Source organism: Globicephala melas, chromosome 3 (assembly GCF_963455315.2).
Source record: "Globicephala melas chromosome 3, mGloMel1.2, whole genome shotgun sequence".
Taxonomy (NCBI): domain Eukaryota; kingdom Metazoa; phylum Chordata; class Mammalia; order Artiodactyla; family Delphinidae; genus Globicephala; species Globicephala melas.
In genome coordinates, this window is record NC_083316.1 from 101,152,030 (window position 1) to 101,175,284 (window position 23,255).

At 41.6% G+C, this 23,255-nt stretch overlaps 1 protein-coding gene across 1 annotated transcript in view; it reads left to right on the forward strand.

Annotated features, from left to right (window-relative positions):
• PRDM6 (PR/SET domain 6) overlaps positions 1-23,255 on the forward strand; it is a 99,326-nt gene that overhangs the window by 54,679 nt on the left and 21,392 nt on the right. Inside the window, exons 3-4 of the mRNA XM_030869786.2 lie at positions 13,833-13,960; positions 17,498-17,622. Of these exons, the coding sequence (XP_030725646.2) occupies positions 13,833-13,960; positions 17,498-17,622 (253 nt within the window). The remainder of the gene's footprint in view (positions 1-13,832; positions 13,961-17,497; positions 17,623-23,255) is intronic.

Sequence of the window (23,255 nt, forward strand, 5' to 3'; positions counted from 1 at the left end):
GTGTGTCTCTCCTATTGAACTGTTAATTGCTTGAGGGTAGGGACCGGGGCTTAAGTTTTTAATGCCCTGCACTAAGCACGGTGGCTGGCACGTAGTAGCTGCTTTCTAAATGTTTGTTGAAAGAATGCTGTCTGGGAAGTCAGAAGTCTCCATTCAGGGCTCACCATTACTGCCATGACCTTCTGTCCTTGCTGCCTCATCTCCTGGATCTTGATGGGGAGGAGATCTATGGCAAAACAATGTGTTCATTCAGTCCTCTGCACAACTGTGCAAACCTTCCTTCAAGAAGAATGGTTCTGAGAAGCCAAATTTCATCCCTCTCCCATGTTTCTTGCTCCAGGACAAACTTAGAATTTCACTCGGTTTTGCCTGTAAGCAGTTATCTTGGGAGGACAGCAAGCTCAGGGGGCTCTCCCTTGAGACCACTGGTTTAGGCCTGCTTTAGCCTCCACACTCTCACTTTCTTGAGCACCCTGAATCTAGGATTTATTTTGTTCCTTCCATTCTCCTGTGATCCAGGGCATGATGGTGTAAATTGGGAATTGAGGGCACGCTTGGTACTGTCCCAACTTGACGTAAGGAATGTCTCCTAGATTATTTAAGATCTGAAAATAGGTTTTCTACGCTTGACAGATGGTCACCTTCCCCTTAATAAAGCGTGTCTGACAATCACACTTTATTGGTGTGGTTAGGAAAAGAATGTCGTAGACTTGAGAAAACATAATAATTTAGAGAGTGACACATTGCAGTGAAGAAATAAAGCTGTAGACTACTTTGAAAAGAAGTAAAACCATAGGAAACCATGATTTCATTGGAACAAACGTTCTGTGTCTTCAGAAAGTTCTTACTAAAAAAAGAAGGGTGACCTCTAGGGCATGGTGTGTATGTGTCTACACATACATGGAAGTAGCCTCGCTCTGATTTTTTAGGGACATTCTCTTTGCAAACATTCCCCACTTAGTACCTTGTAAGTTTTTTAATATTATCACTAACATAGCAGTTTGCACCTAGGCTTTGGTCCGGGCTGCTTCTTGGAAATCATAGCTACCATGCTGAAGTATAAAATCGCTTATCATTTTTATCAAGGTCTAAAGGTCTGTATAGTATCATACCCCTTGGAATTTATAAACCAGTAATTTCCACTACAGTAAGGGTTAAATAATACCCCATAAGATACAGTGCATGAGCCATATGGAGAATTCAAGTGCTTACCACAATGCACTCACTTTACTGTGTTCTTTTGTGGCTTTCAAGTGTAGAACTATTTGGTACACTATCATAGATAATGTGCAAATCCCAGCAGTTCACACTGGTAATATTTCTAGGATTATTTTAACAAAATAATGGTCCCCTTTCCTATTTGGTAGAAAACTAAGGCTTTGTTTTTCCAACTGTAGGAGTATGTTCATTCAAATCTCCCTGTGGTTTAATTTTCCAAAATTGATGCTTTCTCACAAGGAGCACGTTGTTGTTTATTTTTTTCAAAACCCACCTCTCACTGATTTGAGAAAGGATGGAGAGTAGCTGTGCGTGTTCACTAGTCAGAGTCTGAGATTAGTCATAAGGCAGGACTCTCTGATGCTCAGTGCTGAGATCTGGTTCCACGGATCCCTTTCCACCTCAGCAAAAGTGAAAATGAGAGAGAAGATCAAGAAGGGCCAGAATGGGAGGGTAGCTGGAAGCTGTGGTGTTTCGCTCGTTCATCTCAGTAGATACAGAAAAACGTGGTAATACTGTGAGCTGCCCTTTGCTTATAATACATACAGTTCATGGCAGCAGTCTATATAAGCCCCAGTGGCATTTAACAAATATGAGAAGATACAGGCTTTCTTGATTACTTAGATCTGAATGTTTATTCAAGCTTTCATGAGAGTTTTTCTTCATTTACACAGAGCTCTCTCCACTGAGCAAATGTCCATTTTTAAGTGTGGACCCAGTACATATGAAACAAGTTTTCACAGGATTCAAATTCATTTCATTTGGTCAGGACTTCTTGCTGGTTACTTTAATTAAAACTGGATTTTTTTTAAAAAAGAGTAAAAGCAGTCTTTAAATGGGTGGCTTACATCAAAGATTTTACAGTTTGTGAAAAACATTAGTGCTGATACAAAAAAAAAGAAAAAAAAGGAAAGAAATGAAAGATAAATTGCTGCATGAAAATATTTCCAAGGCTGTTCTTAGCAATATAGGATTAGCGGTATTTTCCTTTTCAGTGTAGGTGTTGTATGGATACTGGAGACAGTTGTGCACTGTGGGTATTATTACTGTGACAGAGGAGAGGGGAAAAGATAGGTTTGCAGCCGAGCCTGCGGATGGCACCAAGCCAGTGCCCTGAAAAATGGCAAACGTGTCACAGCTAACAGCTGGATGCAGAAATATTTCTCTTTAATTTGGATGGATAAAACTTTTTTCACAGCAGGGCACTCTCAAAAGAGGACAACATCAAAGAGGGTGGGTCTCCCCAGTCAGACATCAGCGGGCTCCAGGATGGAGCAAAATGAATGAACTGTCAGGACTTTTCCAGCATATATGCTTCTGCCAAGTGAAAAGTTAAAGGTTCAGTGGCTTGTTCGGATCACAGACAAAGTCCTGATAATGCAAGCCTGATCCCCAAAGTCTTCCCTCTGATCAACAGAGAGAGGATGTCTGAAGAAGAATCTGGATTGATGGATGGCAGGCTTTGTATGGGTGACCACCGCCATCCTCGGAGATAAAGGGATTCACCAAACGCTCAGAGGCTCTCGGGAGCTCCCGATCCTCAGTCACCCACGCTCCTCTGCCAGCCTGCAGCCTAACAGCTGCTACCCCACAGTGTGACCAAAACACCCATCTCATCTCTTCCCACGCCTGGCTCTCTGAGGCAGGCTTCACGGATACCCCCACCAGTGTTTTATGGTTTATTGACACTTTTCAACTGTTTTTCTGATTACCATATTTCAGTCTTGACTTATGTGTTAGTATTATCTGCAAAGTCAACATAAACCTCTAATGATTTTCTAATATTTCTGGAACTTGATGAATGTGAATTGACAAAGTACAGTATATAGCTTTATATCAGCATTACTGAAAATACGGCAACGGTGTATATAACCATTACTCATTTCTTGACCTTTGAAACCTCAACTCAAAACCTTGGCATTCCAGATATTCCAAAATACTCCAAACCAAAATGAGAGGGAAGAGTTTTCTTATGAAAAATAACAACAAAATAAGTTAATTCTAATGGAGGAATTTTTGAAATGAAAAAACATGTATAGTATCATATATTTGAGAAAAAAGTGGAAAAACTGAACACAAATAAATCTGGCCACAGTAAGGAGTATTTGCTTTAATGAAGAAACTTTCATTTTAGAATATGCATCTTCATCCACAGACTTATGCTTTGGCCATTTTTTTGGTGGTCCTGGTCATTATGACACATTGCCAGTGGAAGGAGAGTGGGTTTTACAGAGTGGGGGAGTGGTGGCTTTGTCCATTGCATGGTTGCTTTGTGTAAATTTGACTAACAGATTAAGTAATTCTCACTAAATTGACGTTTGCTCTGAAAATAGGAATTTGATAATGACATTATTAATCATTATGGACATTTTCATGGCCCTCATTCCTTCCTTTGAAGAGTTTCAGGTGCTTTTAATGAAAAAGCTCGGCTAGTTCTCCCTGATAAGACAAATGGGATGTGATAAAAACAACAGTCACATGGTGGCCCATGATTCAGGAGGGTTTCATCCTTGTCACACTCACAGACCCACTCTATGACTGTGGGCAAGTCATTTCACCCTTCTCAGCCCAAAGTTTCTGATCTGTAAAATGGAATAAGTGTTCCAGCCTACCTTCTAGGTCAGTTGTAAGGATCAATTAAGCTTGGGAAAGTATTTTATAAACTAAAATCCCTCTCAAATGTGTATGACCTGGTTATTAGCTGCTGTTCTTTCTTTGTGTTAAGGTGGAGGCAGATGCCTCACTCATTTTTTTTTTTTTTTTTTTTTTTTTGGTGGAGCCACACAGCTTGCAGGATCTTAGTTCCCTGACCAGGGATCAGACCCGTACCCTCAGCAGTGAAAACACAGAGTCCTAACCACTGGCCCGCCAGGGAATTCCTGCTTAACTCATTTCTAAAGTATTGTTTTGTGGTCTCTCTTCTCAAAGTTTGACTTAGCTTGAGTTGAAAGTTTACAAGTAGAGCTTTTAGGAGACCACAGTGGTGTGGTTCTTGCTGTCTTCCTCTCTAGATTGGGAAGCAGTGCCCGGAAACCATGGCTGACAGTGCTCCCTGTTGATCTGATGCTCAAGGCTGCCATCCACAAATGTCCCCTGCTCCTCCTCCAGGTACATTTGACTGCACAGACAGCTCACCTACCTTGACCATGCTCAGTGCTCATGTAGACATGAGGCACTGTGAGTTGGAGCCTTCTCTGGCCAGAAATGTCAGTGTCTTCAGAGGTCAAGCAGCTGCATGGTAGGGAATGTTCAGTAAGAGGGCTGAAGCCACAATTAATTAAAATGCTTGTAACAACCTGTTAGTTACAGAGATACTCCAGGAATGCTCTTAAAGGTGTGGTGGGTGTCTGTGTCTTTTGGATTACATGTTTGTAACACTGTGTTAACTTTAAGAAATGGAAAATGTAGAACTGACGAAATGCTTCCTTACTGTTTTCTAGATAGTATTCACATTCATCCAGCATTTTTTATATTTTGTTTTATTTTTGGATAGACTCATTGGGGGGGGGCAAAAACATAAACTAGAACGACTGGTTTATTCCTACACCCCCTTTATGTTATTCCCAATTTTTCCTTCTCTCTCTTTGAACAAAAGTTGATTTCCTGTTATGTACAAAGCTTTGTGTAAGGTACCCATGGTTAAAATCTTAAAATATTTAAAATGCATTCCTGCCCTCAATGAGCTTGTAATGTTCCGGTCTTGTAATCTTAGCAATAATGAGTTTGCAAATGCCACATGTATGATCTTGTGGTCAGTGTCCATGAGCAGGTTAGTAGATGAAGTCCAGGCTGACATTTCCCATCTAATTATAGTGATGGCCTAAGGATAGCTAATGCTTTCTGGACTCCTACCATGTGCCCAGCGCTGATTTAAGTCCTTTACATATACTAGCTCATTTGATTTTCATATCAGCCCTTTGACTGGGACTGTCATTAGCACCCTTTTTTTCCAAGAAGGTCTCAGCTTCCTCAAGAGGTTAAGTAACTGCCCAAAGTCACTTGGCCATCCGAGGTGAATCTATGATTGTAACTCACACACATTGGAGCTGACACCCACGCGCGTTTTCTTCACCTCTGCCCTCTACCCTCTCCAGTTCCTCCTGACTGGGGTGGCTCCTATTGCATGTTTTCATTGGTAATACTTTAGAAAGTCTCCTCTGACAACCATACTATTTTTTTTTTTTTTTTGTGGTACGCGGGCCTCTCACTGCTGTGGCCTCTCCTGTTGCGGAGCACAGGCTCCGGACGCGCAGGCTCAGCGGCCATGGCTCACGGGCCCAGCCGCTCCGCGGCATGTGGGATCCTCCCGGATCGGGGCACGAACCCGCGTCCCCTGCATTGGCAGGCGGACTCCCAACCACTGTGCCACCAGGGAAGCCCCAACCATACTATTAAAACTAAAATCTTTTATTGAGCAACAAAGGTATTGTGTTTTTTTAACTTTTCAGTCCAAACAGTCAAGAATTATTCTTTTGTGTAAATAGTTGTATAACAAAATATTGCACCTCTATCTTCTGATACAAAGGAATCTCACAGTAAAACATTTTTATCCATCTTGCCAAACAGTATAGTTTTCAATTCAGTTTCTCAAATTACTAATACACTTGATTATTGAAGCCCTTGTTTTCTGAATTTTACAGAAAGATGGGGTCGTCTAAAGGTGGTGTGTAGAGAATAGGTGGAGGAGATCTGAGAAACCCTCTTTGTATCTGTTCTTCCCTGGATCTTCCATGTGCTGTGAAGGGACTTAAAACAGTGCTGGGCTCTTAGGTTTAAACTGGAAAACTCCCCAAGAACTCTTCTTGACCCTTTTCTACGGTAATTGTTTATTACATTTTAATCATCATATGAAAACCACCTTTGCATTTCATAGAATTGAAAGAAGTTAGGTTCAAAAAGGATGTAATATTTTCTTTAAAAAGCCCTGGTTGTTAGTGCTTAGAATGGAGTTTTAATTGCATTTAGTGGCGTTTCTTCTCAAGCTTTGAATAAAATCTGAGATCTTTAAGAAGCTATAGAATTATTGTGAGAATTCAATTCAGTTCACTTCAGCATGTTTTGAATTTTGCCAACGTGTTAGGCCTTGTGTTAGATGTTTGGACGTAAAATATGCACCCTCACCTCAAATTTTGGGGGAAAACTGAAGGAGACTGGTGTTTCAGCACATGACCAAATGCTGCTGCTTGGGCCTAGGCACGGGGACATGCCACGGTGTGGAATCGTAGGAGAGGGAGCCTGAGATGTCTCCCTACTCTCTGAAAATTGGCTAATACTTTCAAATAAAACCTTTGGACATTTTCTTTTTCCTTTTTTCCATGCCAAAATTCAGAGATCCCAGTTCTGGGAGGAGCAGATTAATGTTTAAGTTATAATTCAAGTTCCTTTTGTTTAAGGTCCGTGGCTCTCTTTAGAATATCTGTAGGATTAAATGAGTTGTGAGGAGGCCTCATTCTGCCATTGACTAGAGTCTCAGTTTGTCTAAGTCACTAACTTTTGGAGACCCCTTTTCCTTAGGTATATAGTCGTCCCTTGGTATCTGTAGGGGATCAGTTCCAGGACCCACCATGGATACCCCATTCTGTGGATGCTCAAGTCCCCTATATCAGGGGTCCCCAACCCCTGGGCCACGGACCGGCACTGGTCAGTGGCCTGTTAGGAACCGGGCCGCACAGCAGGAGGCCAGTGGCGGGTGAGCGAGCGAAGCTTCATCTGTATTTACAGCTGCTCCCCATCGCTCGCATTACCGTGTGAGCTCCGCCTCCTGTCAGATCAGTGTTGGCATTAGATTCTCACAGGAGCGCAAACCCTACTGTGAACTGCGCATATGTGAGGAATCTAGGTTGTGTGCTCCTTATGAGAATCTAATGCCTGATGATCTGTGGAGCTGAGGCTGGGCGCTGGGGAGCGGCTGCAAATATAGATTATCATTAGCAGAGAGGTTTGACTGCACAGAGACCATTATAAATCAATTGCTTGCAGACTCATATCAAAACTTTATCAGTGAAAACAATCTCAGGGCTCCCACTGATTCTGCATGTGACTGAGTAGTTATGGTGAGTTGTATAATTATTTCATTATATATTACAGTGTAATAATAATAGAAATAAAGTGCACAATAAACGTAATGCTCTTGAATCATCCCGAAACCATTCCCACCCCCTACCCCGGTCCGTGGAAAAATTGTCTTCTAGGAAACTGGTCCCGGTGCCAGAAAGGTTGGGGACCGCTGCCCTGTATAAGCCAGCATGGTGCATTCGGCCCTCTGCCCTCATGTCTGTGCGCCCTCCGCGATTGGCTGAATACGCGGATGCGGAACTTGCGCGAGAACCAAGGGCTGACTGCAAACTGATCAGGTTAGAACAGGCCATCTCTGAGATTTCTTCCAAATCTCATTTCCCTGGCCTCTAAACTTAGCCAGGGTACTCAGCTGTCTAGCAGAGTTGTTGACTGAAGCCTATCTAGTGGAGGAAGTGCTCTGCCTGTGATTTTTCAAACAGGGTCCCTGCTTCTCTGTGGGCCCTTGGTGATGTCCCAGTGACTGTGGCAGACAGCAAAGGTGAGGTTCGCTGAGCTGGTGGGGTGCTTCCTGGTGGACTTGCTTTTTATCTGTTATTATAGTAGACCACAGCAACTTTTATCTGTTTTTATAGTGTAATTACATTTATGACTTCTTTGAATTAAAACGGACCCCTTGCTTAAAAAGATTATTGAAATCCTCTTCTGGTAAAAATCAAAGAAATGAACTCTCTTCTCTGCACTCCCACTCCCTGGAGAACTACAGCACAGATGCTTGGATCTTGGTCAGATGATGGCTTCTGTGCAGCACCCAAGTGATCAATGTTTGCAGTGTTTCCAGGCTATCAGTTCAAACAGGTTTTCTTGAAAGTGCCCCCAGCGGTAGCAGACTGATTTTCACGGGGTAGCAATAATTCCTTTACAGCTGGAATTACCAACTTAAATGCTTTATGAGGCCAAGCAGCTAAGTAAATGAGTGAAGTAAGGAACACTTAAGGATAGGGAGTAGTAGGGAGTATGGGGAGTGAGAAAAGCCCATGGCTAATCTAAAGAGGCCACATTGAAGGGGCCTTGGATGTTTCCGTGGATTAGTGCCAGAGATTGGGGACCCATCTTCTGATTTTTTTTCTCAAGAAAAATTAGAAATTAGATAAAATTTCCAAAATTTTAAAACACCGGAGAGAAAACAAAATTGGTCAATTACGTGAATTCAGCCGGAGGGCCACCAGTTTGCAAATCTTGCTTTAGAGAAACAGATTGCTCAGAGCCACCAATATACACAAATTCTTATCATTCAGAAGATGGTTTTCTTGCTATTATGTTAAAATGGGCCCAAGTCAGTCACTGGCTTACATTGTTTCTATGATTATTATTATTGTTAATGTTAATTGGCAGCATTCATAAATGACAAAGTTGTGGACAAGCCACTCACGACCAGTGTTTTTAGGACACAACACTGGTGCAGTTTTTACTCGTGTTGTTCTCATGTAAAATAGATTCTTGTTCTAGGAAAATAAGATCGTAGGAGAGAATGCAGTTTCCTGATCTTCAGGATTGCATGAAATACCTTTCACATGGTGGTTTTCAGTTAATCTATGCGTGGTTTATAATGAGCGACAATTTGTGTGATCATTATCTCAACCACATGTGTGGTATTTCAGTAAATATTGGGTTGAAAACTATAAAAAGTTCCTTAAAAAGGTAAGAATGAGCTCTCCCCCTTACTTATCTTTCTACTCCCACTGATACAGGATAAAAGAAAAAGTACAGACCAAAACCAGTGGTTTTAAAATAGCAACAAAACAATCAGGAAGGAAATCAGTGGCTGATAATGTAGTGATACATATTACCAAGAGTTTCCCAGGAAGATAACACAGATACAGTTTTTAACCTTGGGTAAGATAGTAGGCTTCTCTATTTTAACAACACATGCAAAAATTGAAGTACAGAGAAATAAATGGCTAGGCTTTCTTTTCATTTATTTTTCTCTCTTTGATTTAAAAAAAAAATCAGAAAAGTCCAAAGTATAATATATAAATGCCATATACAAGCCACCAAAAAAGTGAGTGTTAACACTTTGCCATATTTGCTTCAGAATCTTTTTTTTTTTTAAGATAAATGAAGCATTTCAGATACATGTGAGTTCCCTTTGTTTTCCTTCCATCCCCTTGTTTCCAAAGCCATGACTCTGATGAAGTTATCGTGAATCCTTCCTGTGTGTCTGTTCAGAATTGTACTATATGTATAGATACATATAGATAGGCATATTGCTATATGTATATTACAATATACACTCATAAAAGATACTATTGGGTGTTATTTTGTATATTTTGAAATGTTGACAAATGATATCATATACTTTAATCTGCAACCTGATTTTCTCAATCAACATTATGTTTTTGATGTTTATATCAACTAGATCTTAATGCAAACAGATCTAGTTCATTCATTTTAAGTGTTTTGTACTTTTTTGTTGAATAAATAAACCACAATGAATTTATTCTTCTGATGATGGATATTTCTCTTATTTATAATTATTTACTGTTATAAGCTGTGCTACAGTGAATGCCCTTGAACTCATCTACTTAGGCACACGTATCAGAGTTTCACTGGAATAATTTCCTAGAAGTGAAATTGCTGAGTCACAGGAAATATGCATTGTCAACTTTATTTTGTTGCCAAAATGTTACCAAAATGTTCTCCAGTGTGACTGTGCCATTTTATATTCCCTTTCAGCAATGCTAGGACTAACTTTGTAAAATGAATATACTTTCTACAGCTTTGAGGGGTTTCCATTACAAAATTTAACCCTTTTCCTACCAAGTGTCCTGTGTGTTTCTTTACATGTGTTTCCCCTACCTCCAGAGGGTCACTTGTTCAGCTTCTTTAGAAAAAACAGAGCAAATATTAAAACTTTGGTGGTTCATATTCTTTCGGAATAAAGTGCACAGTTTCCAGAAAAACTATGCTTGATTCAAGGGTTCTTTCAAGGAATTTTTTTCCTAATCTAAATTTAACTCTTCATTCTCACCATTTGAATGAATACAATTTCTGACCTTTTTGACATTTTCATCAGTCCTGAGGAGATTGTCTAAACACTTTATGCATGATTTTTGATATTTTTCTGCTTATTTTAAATCTTTTGAAAGGTAATGAAAACAAAATAACTCTTGGTCTTGGCATTAATACATCTCCTTAGATTCCTTAAATTTTTTAGACCTATTAGGTATCTAGCTTAAAATTACATTTTAGCGTCACACAAATGTAGATGTTAATGTGGCTTCCAAGAACAACTTCCCGACCTTGAAATTGTTGCAGCTGCTCTAGACCGAAATCTGCTGAAACATTTCCCCACTCATGGTTCCTTCTCTCCTAGAAGGAATAATGTCAGCCCGTCTGGATACAGGGACAGTGTCCTTGTATAGTTCAGATACACGCAGAATTTTATCGCCCTCTTTAAAAAAATTTTTTTTAACTAAGCTCTTAGATGGAAGCAAACTTGAGCTAATGATGGAGAGTAATAATAATACTCAAATTAGGACCCAGAGCTTTTCTGAGAAGTCGTCTTTAGTTCCTCTTTGGCGTGCACATGTGGGTATCTTGGTTTTCCCAATTTTATTCTACTTCTTTTAGGAAAATGAACAGAAATAGGCATCACTGCCTTCTGGCCCATTGTTTCACTTTCAAGAAACACAGTTTAAATGTTAACTCCTACCAGCAGAAGCCAGAAAGCGCTCCAGGATGGTCTTGAGCCAACTGCAAAGGCACGTGTTTTCCACCCACCTCCCTAAATAACGTAGGTTGGAGGTGCTGCCCGTATTAGCGTGATGGGCCCCCATGACGAAATTTCACATGCTGTGAATATATGTTGTTATGACTGGACATTTTATGACATTTATGAAGTTTTTATTTTGGGGGGGGTTGAAAAGCATATCATCAGATTCGTGTTTTGAAAGATCACTCTGGCTGTACTTTAGAGACTAGGTTGGAAGGGCCTGAAGAAGGTGCAGGAAGATCAGTTAAGGGACTTTTGTCTTCCTTCAGGCAAGAGAGGAAACTGGTTTGGGCAGGATGGTGATGGTGGAGAAGGAGAGATGTTTAGGAGGCAGATTCAGCTGGATCTGGTGATAGCTGGGCTCTGGGGGGTTGAGGGAAAGAACAGTGTCAAGGTTGAATGAGCTTCCTCACCTCTGACTGGATGCACACTTGTGCGATCCAACTAGGTACATGGGATTTTCATCAGTTTCATGTGAAATCGTGTGATGTCGGTATCAGGCTGAAGCCAGGGAGGCTCAACCTCGTGCTGTGCGCTCATTGTGTGATATTTGGGGAAAGCCTGACAAATAGCCATCTACTTTCCTCAAGGCGAGAGGAGTTTCACCAGGTAGGCAAAAATTGTAGGATTCCTGTAATCACAATATACTTAGTTTAAGGAGACTATTGTTGAAACAGTGTGGGAGGAAACACTTTTTTTTTTTTTAACATCTTTATTGGAGTATAATTGTTTACAATGGTGTGTCAGTTTCTGCTTCATAACAAAGTGAATCAGCTATACATATACATGAATGGATAAAGAAGGAAACACTTTTTTATACTCATTTTCAAGACTGACTGGCTAGTGTCTGGTGTTCAAATGAGCTAACGCTCAAGGCAACACCCACAACTACATATAAACGTTAGAGAGTTTTACTTGCTGTTGAGGACATTAGCTACAAGCACAAAGGAGAACTGCGCTTCTCCAAATGTGTCATTATTTTCACTAGCAGCTGTCATGGGTGGTTTGGTCATGGGGGAAGGACAGGGCAGGGGGCTGGATCATCAACGTTTTGGGCTCCATTATAGATAAACAGTGGCATTCAGAGAACTGATGGCTGTGTTCAGTGTTGCACGGGTTGTCAACAGCAGACTCAGGGTTGAGACTTTGAGCCTTTGAACCAGTTTCCTAAAACGAAAACAAAGACAACAACAACAAAATAAGTACAGTGTAATAACCTAACCTAAATATGAAATCTGTCATTAGGTTGCTCGAAGAGCAGATGTATCCACTGCATGAAATGTTTCCGTTCTCTGCCATCATCCCCGAGCTAGGAATTTAAAATCATTAATCTTAAATATAATATCATCCAGGAATCTCTTCATTCTTCTCAGGCTACATTGATTATCAGCTGTAATCACTCTGGCCTGCTACCCAGTTATAACTTCTCCAACAATTGTATTGGTTGGATTGGTGTCTCTCTTCTGTTTCTGGGGGTTAGTGGAAAGATTGGGGGTGAAGACAAATGAGTTCAAGAAAAGCCAAAAAAAGAAAAAAATCAGCTATTTTAAAATGACTGGTGATGATAAAAAGAACTGTCATCACTAAGCCCTTTGACCTCCAGAATAGAAATACTGAGCTAAATTAATATGAATGACCCTACTAATTTTAGGGCCGAAATGTAACCAGTGAGGCTCTCTGTGAGACTTATCTCTGTGTCTATTTGGAAAGGAAAAGTGGAAAGGCTGATTAGCAAAGGTAAAAAATATTTTCTCAGGATGCTCTGGGGAACAGAATCTTACTGCTGATTTTATTTGAAAAGGTCCAGTTTTGCCATGGTCCTTCTGAGAACTGTACCCCTTGCTTCCTGGCTGCCCCTAAGGCTGAGGATGACCTTTGAGGATTGCTGTACATATATAACCCCGGATCTCCCACTCCTCTAGATACCACAGCCTTCAAGGTACCCAGGGCTGACCTGGTTTCTGGAAGTGAGAGCCGATTGTCTCTGCTGTCAGCACTGACTCCGCATGTCCTAGGCTGGCCAGTTGTTTCGCAGAAGACTTTTTGTCCCACGCTTATTGCCTGGTTTGAAGCAGATTTCATTTCCTTGAAGGTGCTTGAAAGAAAATCTGCTTGAGGTGGCCTAAGGCAATAATTATTAGAGCAACCTTAGTTAAGACATTAAAAATCCATAGGAAACAGTTATTATTATTTTTTCTTTCCCTTTGTGAGGGTCTCTCTTTTTTCATGACTCCTCTCCTAATAGTTTCAGGTCCTGACAGCTGAAGTCCTACATCTTCTGCGAGGTGAGAGTCCGTTTATTTCATCTGAATCAGAGTCTGCTTTATCAGTGTGATACAGCTCCATAATGCTCCAACCTCTGCTAGGTGTCACCCAGCTTGTTAAGCAGACGGTCCCTGCCTCCCGAATGCCTTCGAGCAGTTATGTGTTTGAGAGGAGGGCCTCTCGTGTGGATGTTCCAGCCATGTCAGCGTGGCCTCGCCTCTCAGCTTGCTTTGTTTACCCAGCAGCTCATTACTTAAGAGTAGCCTGTCAAAAGAGGTTAAATATTCTTTGGGAAACATGGTCACTCACATCCTTGAGATGCCACAAATGTATTTAATAAAGGGAAGATTGGCTCGATAAGAAAAACGTGATTAACTTGCATCACCAGAAAATGTTTTTCTTCTGTTATTCCAGTTGAGTTTCCACAAGCATTCATAAGCACTAGCAAACCTACGGGCAATAAATTGCTGCAGCCGACACATAAAGACACCAAGGGAAGCAGGGAAAATGATTGCTGATGATTCGTTCTAACTACTTGACCTTCTGACCTCTTCTCTAGATATATGACCAAGATGGGACACTACAGCACTTTATTGATGGTGGGGAACCTAGTAAGTCGAGCTGGATGAGGTATATCCGATGTGCAAGGCACTGCGGAGAACAGAATCTAACAGTAGTTCAGTACAGGTAAAGTATACCTTGATTTACCGCTTACAAAGCCGAAGCCCTTTGCCTTGCATATATAAATTCAGGCTTGCTGCTAGTTTTGAAAAAATCCTGCAGAGTCCTGAAGAACTCTGCAAGGACTGGCAGGAATTTTTTTTGCTACGTTCGTGATATCTCCTTAGTTCTCCTAACAGTAATTTATTGAGAATTCGGGAAGAAAGATGTTAGGAGAAGGCCTTTTTTCACTCACTGCATGTGATAAAGTTACTTCCACATCATCACCTGAACTTTCATAATGGCCTGAGTGAGCCCGGCGAACTCACTGACTCGGAGTGATTTCCCCCAGAGCAGACGTGTCCACACGTAAACAGGAGTTTAGAGATTCAGCCCCAGGTCGCTTGCCTTCAGTCCCCTGCGGTCTGGCTGTCTCCTAGGGAGAACAGTTTGATTTGTACAAAGGCATGGGAAATCAAGAACTCTCAACACTCCCAAAGCTGCTTTTCTAAAACGGTTATGCTCGGCAGCCTTGGCTGAGTCAGAGCAACCTCTTCTGATCCCTTGAAAGGTGCCAAAGCGTTTGGCTTTGGTCCTGCGACAATTCAGAGTACGTTTCAGGGGATGAGGTAGTTCCGGAGCATAGAGAAGGCTCTGGTCTCTTGAGATGTTTGGGCAAAGCCCAAAGGGTAACAAAGATGAGGTGAGCCACCCCCATTGCCCAGAGTCTCATAGGGAGGCCTGGGGTGGGGTAGGGGCATAGAAGCAGGGTGGATTCCCAGAGCCTAAGCCACACCTGCCCAGTGCACCTGTTGGTCAGGCATTTCCATTTAATGCGAAAAGCTGGAGTGGAGACAAAAAGGCAAAGACAGATCCCATAGGAAAAAAGCCCTGCCACTAAGCCTTCGTTTCTCAGAATCCCTCGAAAACATGTGCCCTGTAAATATATGACCTCAGTTATAAACAGCCGTGTTCCCTTTCGGATCAGAAGCAACTGTTTAGCTTTACCAGGCACCACAGACACATCAAAGCAGAAGAGCCCTTGCTCGGCAACTTGGAGTCCTGCCTATGACGATTTATTTTCATTCTCATTTTTTTTTTTTAAATGAAGACTTAAAAAAAAAAAAAAGCTTTATTCCCCTTATAGGTTAAAGGCTGCACAAATCTGGCTTGCTCTCCAAAGGCCTCCAAATTCAAAAGGAACATATTTGGGCAGCATGTGACTCACTGCCTTGGTTTCCTAGGCAGTTATCTTTCATTACATAAGGGTTTAAACGAACTTGTGTACGACGGGATCTGGTTACAGTCTGTATATGGGCCTCACCCACCTTCCCTGCAGCTGCATCTCTGTCATGAAGTTTTTATAAAACTCGGAGCTAGAAAATTAGTAAAGGTTGTGCTTCTCCATTTGGCAAGAGATAGATTGGCTGGTTCTGTCATGGGCACCCAGGGAGCTCTTGAGGCAAATTCTGACTTTGGGAAAATAAGAAACCCCTACGAGGAAGGTGGGTATGAGCAAGTCATTACCTTTCTGTCAATGTTAAGTGGGTTTTATTGCTCCCTTTCCTGATGGCACTTACACATCAAGTTCTCTCTGCCGATCTGTTTTCGATTACTTCAGATCTTTATAAAATGAACTACAAAAACACAATTTAAAAACTGGCATCTGTCACCAGTGACCACGTCCAAGAGTAAGAAAATAGAAAAGTTGGACCCCGAAGAGCTAGCCTAATTTTTATTGTACATGAATGTCCTCTTCACAAAAAGTCAGCTGGTTTAGATTCATTCTGTTATGATTTGTAATATCTAAATGGAATTTTCTTCAAAGAACCCTTGATTGATTGACCCTTAGCTGAACGTTTTGTTTTTATTTTGAGGCTGACAATAATGTTTGTTGGCGTGTGTTCTGCTTCAGCTGCGTTGGGACGCCATGAAGCTATCTTTATGAGTCATCCAACCACAATACTAAATACATGTCAGCAAAGGAAATATTATCTGAAAAGGGAAAAATCCCTTTGATGTGCTTCAACATGCAGAGATTTCTGCGAGTTTTGGAAGCTCTGCCCGCTTGTAAAGAACGGTGTACGCTTACACATTTTTTTCCCCCTTTCGGCCTACTCTGTGCCTCCAAAGACCACCCATTGCTCGAAAACAGTTCTGCTCTTTCAGCGGCAAAGTGTGTCATTTGGTTTTAGCACATTCATTTGCCGGGCGCTGTGTTTATATTAAGGGAAGCCAAACCGAGAGATGAAATGTTACAAGGGTGAAGTACAAAGTCGACTCAATTTTTCTCAAGTTAGGAGATGCCAGTGATTTATAGCCCGGCTCCAATTTTGATTTTTTTATGTAGCAGTGGAAAGAATTAATAAAATGCACAGCTCTTGGAGGTGCGGAGGGAGGAAGGGGAGTGAGGTCCGGACAGCTGGCTGGAGTTTTTGTCAGATATTCATAGAATGTTGGGAGAAAACACTCTGCTTAGCTAGCAGTGCCCTCGTGAGACAGAATGGCAGCAAGTAAGGAAAATAACAAGATAAATGAAATTTTTGCAGCTGCAAGTAAAATATTGAGAATCTGCACTTTTTTTTATTGATCTTTATGATCCTATTGCCAAGAGCCACTTTGTGGTGACAAAATATGTTGACAAGTGCATATCTCACTGCCATGAAAAATGTGGTGAAGGCTTCGCATTATGTCTGCAGTGTTACACAAGGAACAAATTGCCCTGCTACGGCCAATTCCTTACAGAAAGGCTAAACTTAAGGTCCACCAACCCTAAACACTTTTATCTTGAACTTGAGGCTAATATTGGTAGCAATTCTTCATTGAGAAAACCCGTCGCAGGCTCCTCTTTCTTTTAATCTGTAGATTTTTCTTTACAGTGCCACAGCTGTTATAAAAAAGTGGTTATTTCTTGGTACCTTCACTCCATCATTTCAGAGTGTAATCTTTCAGCCAGAGTAAAGTGCTCCTCTTGTATTTACTGAATTTCCATCCATTTCACATAAGAGGGTTTTTCTCTTCTCCTGTATCAAACTTTAGAAAAAAAGGCAATGGGGAAGACTTTTATTTCTTTCAGTCCTTATATCACAAAGCTGCTTAATTTTATTACAAATTAGAGAACTCCCAATGCCAAGTTGTAAGAATATACGCAACACTTTCCCTTCAAATAAGAAATCAATAGTATCAATTTATATGTGAGGTTGAGGCACCGGAGTCTGCAATTTGCCAATAGAGAGAATCTTCTCATTAGTATGAGATGGAATTTTTTTTTTTTTTTTTTTAAATGAACTCTTCCTTTCTGCTGTCTCCCGGGCCAAATATCTTGTCTCTTCAGCCAAGAGGTTCTGTGGAGGGACACTGTGGAAATAAACTGTGAGCTATTTATCATACCAGGTTACAGGCTCTAATTGGTTGTTGGGAACGATAAGGTGGGTGCAGATTTTATTACAAACAGAAACTGTTTAGGTGGAAAGCTGGGCAGAACTTTTTCGGGGCAATAAAAATGTGGATGGGGCACATGAGTCCTACCGATTACTAAGTTGGGTTTTCTTTTGTTTTGAATAGGTCGAATATATTCTACCGAGCCTGTATAGATATTCCCAGGGGTACCGAGCTTCTGGTGTGGTACAATGACAGCTATACGTCTTTCTTTGGGATCCCTTTACAATGCATTGCCCAGGATGAAAACTGTAAGAATTTATTTTAGCTCTGAATTCACATTTCCAAATACCTATTTCAAAGCTAACTTTTTAAGAGTGTTGTTTGAAACTCCTGAAATGCGGTTCACTCTGCTGTGTAACACAAATGTGCACGTCTGTTCCAGCATTTTCTTTTCCTTGTATGTCCTTTGCTTTTTCACAGGGAGTCTTGACTTGTACAGGCCAATTTTTCTTCGCCTGCTTATGATTTTAAAACCTTTGTCCTTTGTCCTGGTTTTAAATCATTGCCAGCAGAAATGTTAAGGCAGTTGGTATTTACTGAGCACCTACTATGTGTCTGTTTACAAGAGCAGCATAAGATACAACTTCTCCTCTGAAGGGATGCACAGTCTTGCTGGAGTCGCATTATTTGCAAAAATGAAATAATGAGAAAACACTGTTGTTTCATCAGGAGTAACACCCCTCCAGTCGATTGGTTTTGCTTCCTCTTAAGTAGTCATTGGAATGAGAAATGGTAGGAAAAATCATAGACGTATGATTGAGGAATTTGTCTCTCTCTAAGCAACTTAGTCTAAAGTGAACCATGTAATTTTCTTCTATCTTTCTTACCATGGCAATCATTATGTTTAAAAAATAATCTAATGTCTAGGCAGATGCAAACTTTTGCAGCAATTTTCACCTAAACTTTATATATTTGTTTTTATCAATTCTTTGGGAAAATATTATGAAGTGATTTCCAGTATTTGGAACAGAATTAAGTGATTCTGATGTGCTTCAGTGAGAAACACTGGTTTTAATGACACTGTTTTTTCTTGTCATCAAATTGACTAATCTGTGAACTGATAATTTGGGATTATACAGTAGAAAAAGACACAGAGAGAACAGATCTATTTAAGAAACTTCATTTTGGAAAAAAAATGTGTTATTTTAATTTTTCCTTCTCTACTTACTTTCTCTCACATACATATAAACTCCAAAAAAATGTTTATAATACTACTGATTGAAATGCTGATCAGGTATTTCTTTTCCATGTTATCTTTATTTTCTTTGTAAAAAATAGAATCCTCAAAAAAGCATATTACTCTCAACTTTCCTTTTCCAATTTACCCTAACCCCAAACCAATCTCAAATCAAAAAATGAATCTCTGGACACGTAAGTACATTCTTCTTACTTCCCAAGTTTCCATTGGAAAGTTTCTTTTCTGCAGTCCTACTCCTGTTTGAGGGAGTGTCTGTTTCATAGGAGAAAATCTCAGTGTTGGACATGAGTGTGTGGTTGGTATTACAGGCAGAAATGGCCGTGGCGGCCAGTGTGCTTTGTCTTCCCACAATGGCTCCATGCCCAGCTCCCCTAAAACTAGATGTAGATCCACACACAGAAAAGCACCAGGATCAACTCCCCTGATCTGCTGACATGGGCCTGTCTATACATTAGAACCTTGGTGTAACTTCGCCTTCTAAAGGATGGAATCTGATCCAAAAAGATTCCAGAAATCTTATAAGGCCTTCTGTTTCCTCCTTTAGTACAGCCTGCTCCAGACTCTGAAAATATTGTGGTATGTGTGTCAAGGGATGTCTGGGAGTAAACATATCAAAGTCTAGAGTTGTAAAGTACATGGCACACAGTCCAAAAATAAATTCATTCATTCATATTTGTTGAATACTTACTAAGGACCAGCATCATTGCTGGGTGCTACAAACGTAGCAGTGAACAAAACAGACAAGAATTCCTGCCCTCCTAGAGCATAGAGTCTAGTAGAGGGAGACAGATTATCAACCTGTATATGAGTAAATAAATAGTTTGTCAGGTAATGATAAGTGTCATAGAGTTAACAAAGCAGAGAAGGGGTGAGGAGTGCCAGGAGTTGGGAGTTGCAATTATAGAGATGATCGGGGTGGGCCCTACTCCGAAGGTGGCCTTTGGGCAAAGACTTAAGGAGATGAAGGAACAAGCCATGTGTTCTTTGGGAGCAGTGTTGCAGGCAGCTGGACTCCAAGTGTAAAGACCCAAAATGGAAATGCTACTGGCCTGTCAGAAGAGCATCACAAAGACTGACATAGATGTGTCAGTTGGAATGTATTGGTTGAAGTGGGGAGGGGTTACCTTAGATTTGGGGGAAGGGATCTTGTAGGGCCCAGAGGTCACTGTCAGGACCCGGGCTTTTACTCTGTGTGCCTTGGACAAAGGGGGTATTGCAGAGTTTTGAGCAGAAGAGTGATATGATCTGACTGAAGTTGTAACAGGATTACTCTGGCTACTGAGTGGGGACCTGACAGTGAGGGTGAGGATGGAGCAGGACCCAGTTAGAGGCTGTTGCTGGAATCCAGTGAGGGGAGGTAATGGTGGTTTGGACCAGTGTAAAAGTGGTGGAGGTGGTGAGAAGTGGTTGGATTCTTGATATATTTTGAAAGTAAAGTCAACAGCATTTGCTGACACATTGGATGCTGAGTGAGAGAAAGGAGTCAAAGATAACTCCAGGGCTTTGGTCTGAGGAGCTGGATGGATGGAATGGCCATTTACTGAGTTATGAGTCAGACATGGGAACTGTGGAATGACTGCTCAGGGAATGTGTTTCTTCCCCTTGACGTGGATCTCTGGGGTGGAAGTCTCACATCTACGACATTGCTTCCACCTCGTGATGCTGTTACATGGACGAGAGGGATTTAGGGGCTGAGCTGGAGGATTGGGGGTTGTATGTGCCATTCACAGCCACCTGACAATGGTGTCTAAGAGCGTACCAGCTGGTCTCCAGTTTCAGTGTGATAGTGCCATCAAAAATGTACTTTCTGGCAACACCAAGTGCTTTGCTTCTGAGGCCTTCTTTCTCCCATTGTCCAACCTGCGTGAAGCATTCTTGAGGTTGCTGATTAGGGTATTGAATAAACTCTCCCGGGGCACATGTTATGTATCATTTAGCACCTGAAATCCTTGGAAGAAAATTCACAAAGCTAACGCACCTCGAAGTATTGTGGATTCAGTAGGTAAACTATGCAGCTCTTTTAGGTTGAGTTCAGAGCTCTAAGCAAGGGTGGAGGGAAGTTTAAAGGGAATTAAGTCATTGACTAAAATGCTCAGCAGTGACCATCTCCCTCCCCCCTAAGGGTATTACAGGAATTTTATTTCAGTTCTTGTCTCAAAGTCATATATCTGTGATGTGATTGGCCACCCAGGAAACCAGCAGAAAGCTTCATCAGATGGCGTGGGGAGAGATATATGACTTTGACTCTAACTCGAAGATGGATTGTCATTCCATATGATTCACGGAGAGACCTAGGGATGCTTTATAATGAGGGATCCTTATTCTGTACTGAGAAAATACTCTGTGTGATTTAAAAGCACAGATGTGTGAAAGGGCATGGACAGATAATTTAACAGATAGCCTTCTGCAACTCTGAGTAATTGAAATCATCTCAATGGGATTAGCAGTTTGAAGACAATTTTTATGCTACCGAGTTAGCCACAAAATAAATTAGGTACCCTAAAAAGAAGCTTCTTGAGATCAAAGACTTATTTGACCAAATGCTTCCACAGAGCCTCCTTATAGTGCTATGCACACAGTAAACAATTAATACATGCTCACTGGATACATATTGAGAATTTTGTTGCCATTACTAGAAGGGGTACATAGTTCAGCTAGATTTTTCTCTTGGTTAATGAAATTGATACATGGTCCAAGACATTCAAGTAAAATATGATTTTACTTAGTGAATAATACTTATTAAGCGCTTTCATTTATAAAAATATCATTTTCTTCTCATGGTTCTTTCAACGGCGAAAGTACACATTTCCTATTGAGCATGTGGGCGGGTTCAGGCTTTAGTCACTGGCCCCTCTGGCAGTGGGACACGCTCACTCCCTGGAGGAGCCATTGAAAGCAGCCTTGCCTCAAAGAGAAGGCAGCGTTTCACACAGGCACTTGGGTTCTGGAAGCAATTCCTATGTTATTTTCTTAAAAAAAAAAAAAACAACCCATAGTTATAAGTGTAATAGAGCTCCAAAGAGAGCGCAGCTCTGTCCACTATGGGCCTTTCAGAAGAGCCTGAAGGAACGCCTGTGTCGACAGATTGTATCCGCAAGAAGGAATGAGGTTCCCCAAAGCTTCCAGTGGGGGATTAGCTCCTGCAGAGTGTAAAGACCATAGTGTATTCATATTCATTTCAGAGGAAATTGAAAAAAGAAACCTGGGAATAAATGTTAAACACGTCTTCCTGCTGCTTTTTCTGTCCTGGCATGTGAAGCTGAGGTAGCAGAATGTGACACTTGATGGCAGCGCAGAGGTTCGCTGCACTGGAGTAAACTCTGCCCGCAAGAGGCCTGCCTTTTTCCTTTGATTTTAATGAGCAGAAAATAAAAATTGGCACCTCTGCACGGCGCACTGACCCCACCATCCCACCAACAATAAGGAACTAGGCCCCGGATAGAAAGGCCCCGCTCAAGCCTTCTACCTATGAACATTGAGGCGATTACAGTATAGTTCAGTCCAATGAGAACATCTGTGTGCAAGGCCCTGTGGGAAGCATTGTGATGGGGTACAAAGCCTCAGACCCCGTCCTCAAGGAACTCCGTGCAGGAGAAGGCACGTAGCAAAAACTACAACAGCAAACCTAACGCAGGTGCCATGTGAGATGGCCGTAGCAGCGAGCCTGGGCTAGGCGGGTGTTAGGCTCAGTCTTACTGCAGTTGGGAGGGGCCCGGTTCTAGGCTCCTTGTGCACAGTGAGCAGCTGGGACTGGATCCTCACATAAATCCAAGAACCAGAAGTCACTGTTTTGTCCCTTAACGGGACTAGAAAAGTGCTATCCTCAAGCCAATAGGCCATTGGTGAAAAAAACAGTATGTCATGCTCCAAAAAACCAGCCCCAGCTATGGGAGGATACAGGGTTGGATTTTGCCTTACCTGCCAGTTGTGGAAACCCTGGGCCAAGAAGTAATATAAAACTTGGCTCAGAACTGAAGGAACCTGTAGGGTCCTAGAACAAACAGAGGAGAGGTCACCCCAGAGGGATGTCTTGGTATCTGCACAGGACTCTAACAGAAAGCAACAGCCACTGAAAACACCTTCACAGAAGGAAGTGGCAAAAGACACAAGGAAACCCGTTGTCATGAGAGATTTGACCTCTTGGGCTCCTTGATCCCAGCCATGCTTTAGGATTGAGGCCCTCATTCCCCCATATCTGGGGGTGTAGAGGTCTGAAAGGTGCTCCAGGATTTATACTGCCAACCCAGATCTCTCACCGGAGCCCCAGGATCTTGTCTACCTGTCGAATTCCCACCTGCACTTGCCTGTCTCAGAGGTGTCTCAAACTAAGCATGGTAAAGTAAAACCATCCTACTCTGTCCTGCAAGCTGCCTCTCCCCCAGTTCAGTACCTCTCACTCCCATTCATCCAATTGTTCTTTCTAGAAACCTTGACCGCTTGTTCTTTCTCACCTCTTCTATCCAATCATTCATAAATCCCTGTTGATTGTGTATTCTTAAATGAGTTTCTTTTCATTTCTGCTGCCACCTCCCGATCAGCCTCACCATCAGCTTTGGCCTGGACCCCTGCGGTAGCCGCCTGCATGTCACATTTTCCCTTTTAGTATCACAGCAGCCAAAGTGAAAATTCACTGATTTGTTGATTTTATTGTTTCAGCTTATTCACTTGTTTTGTTGTTTTGTT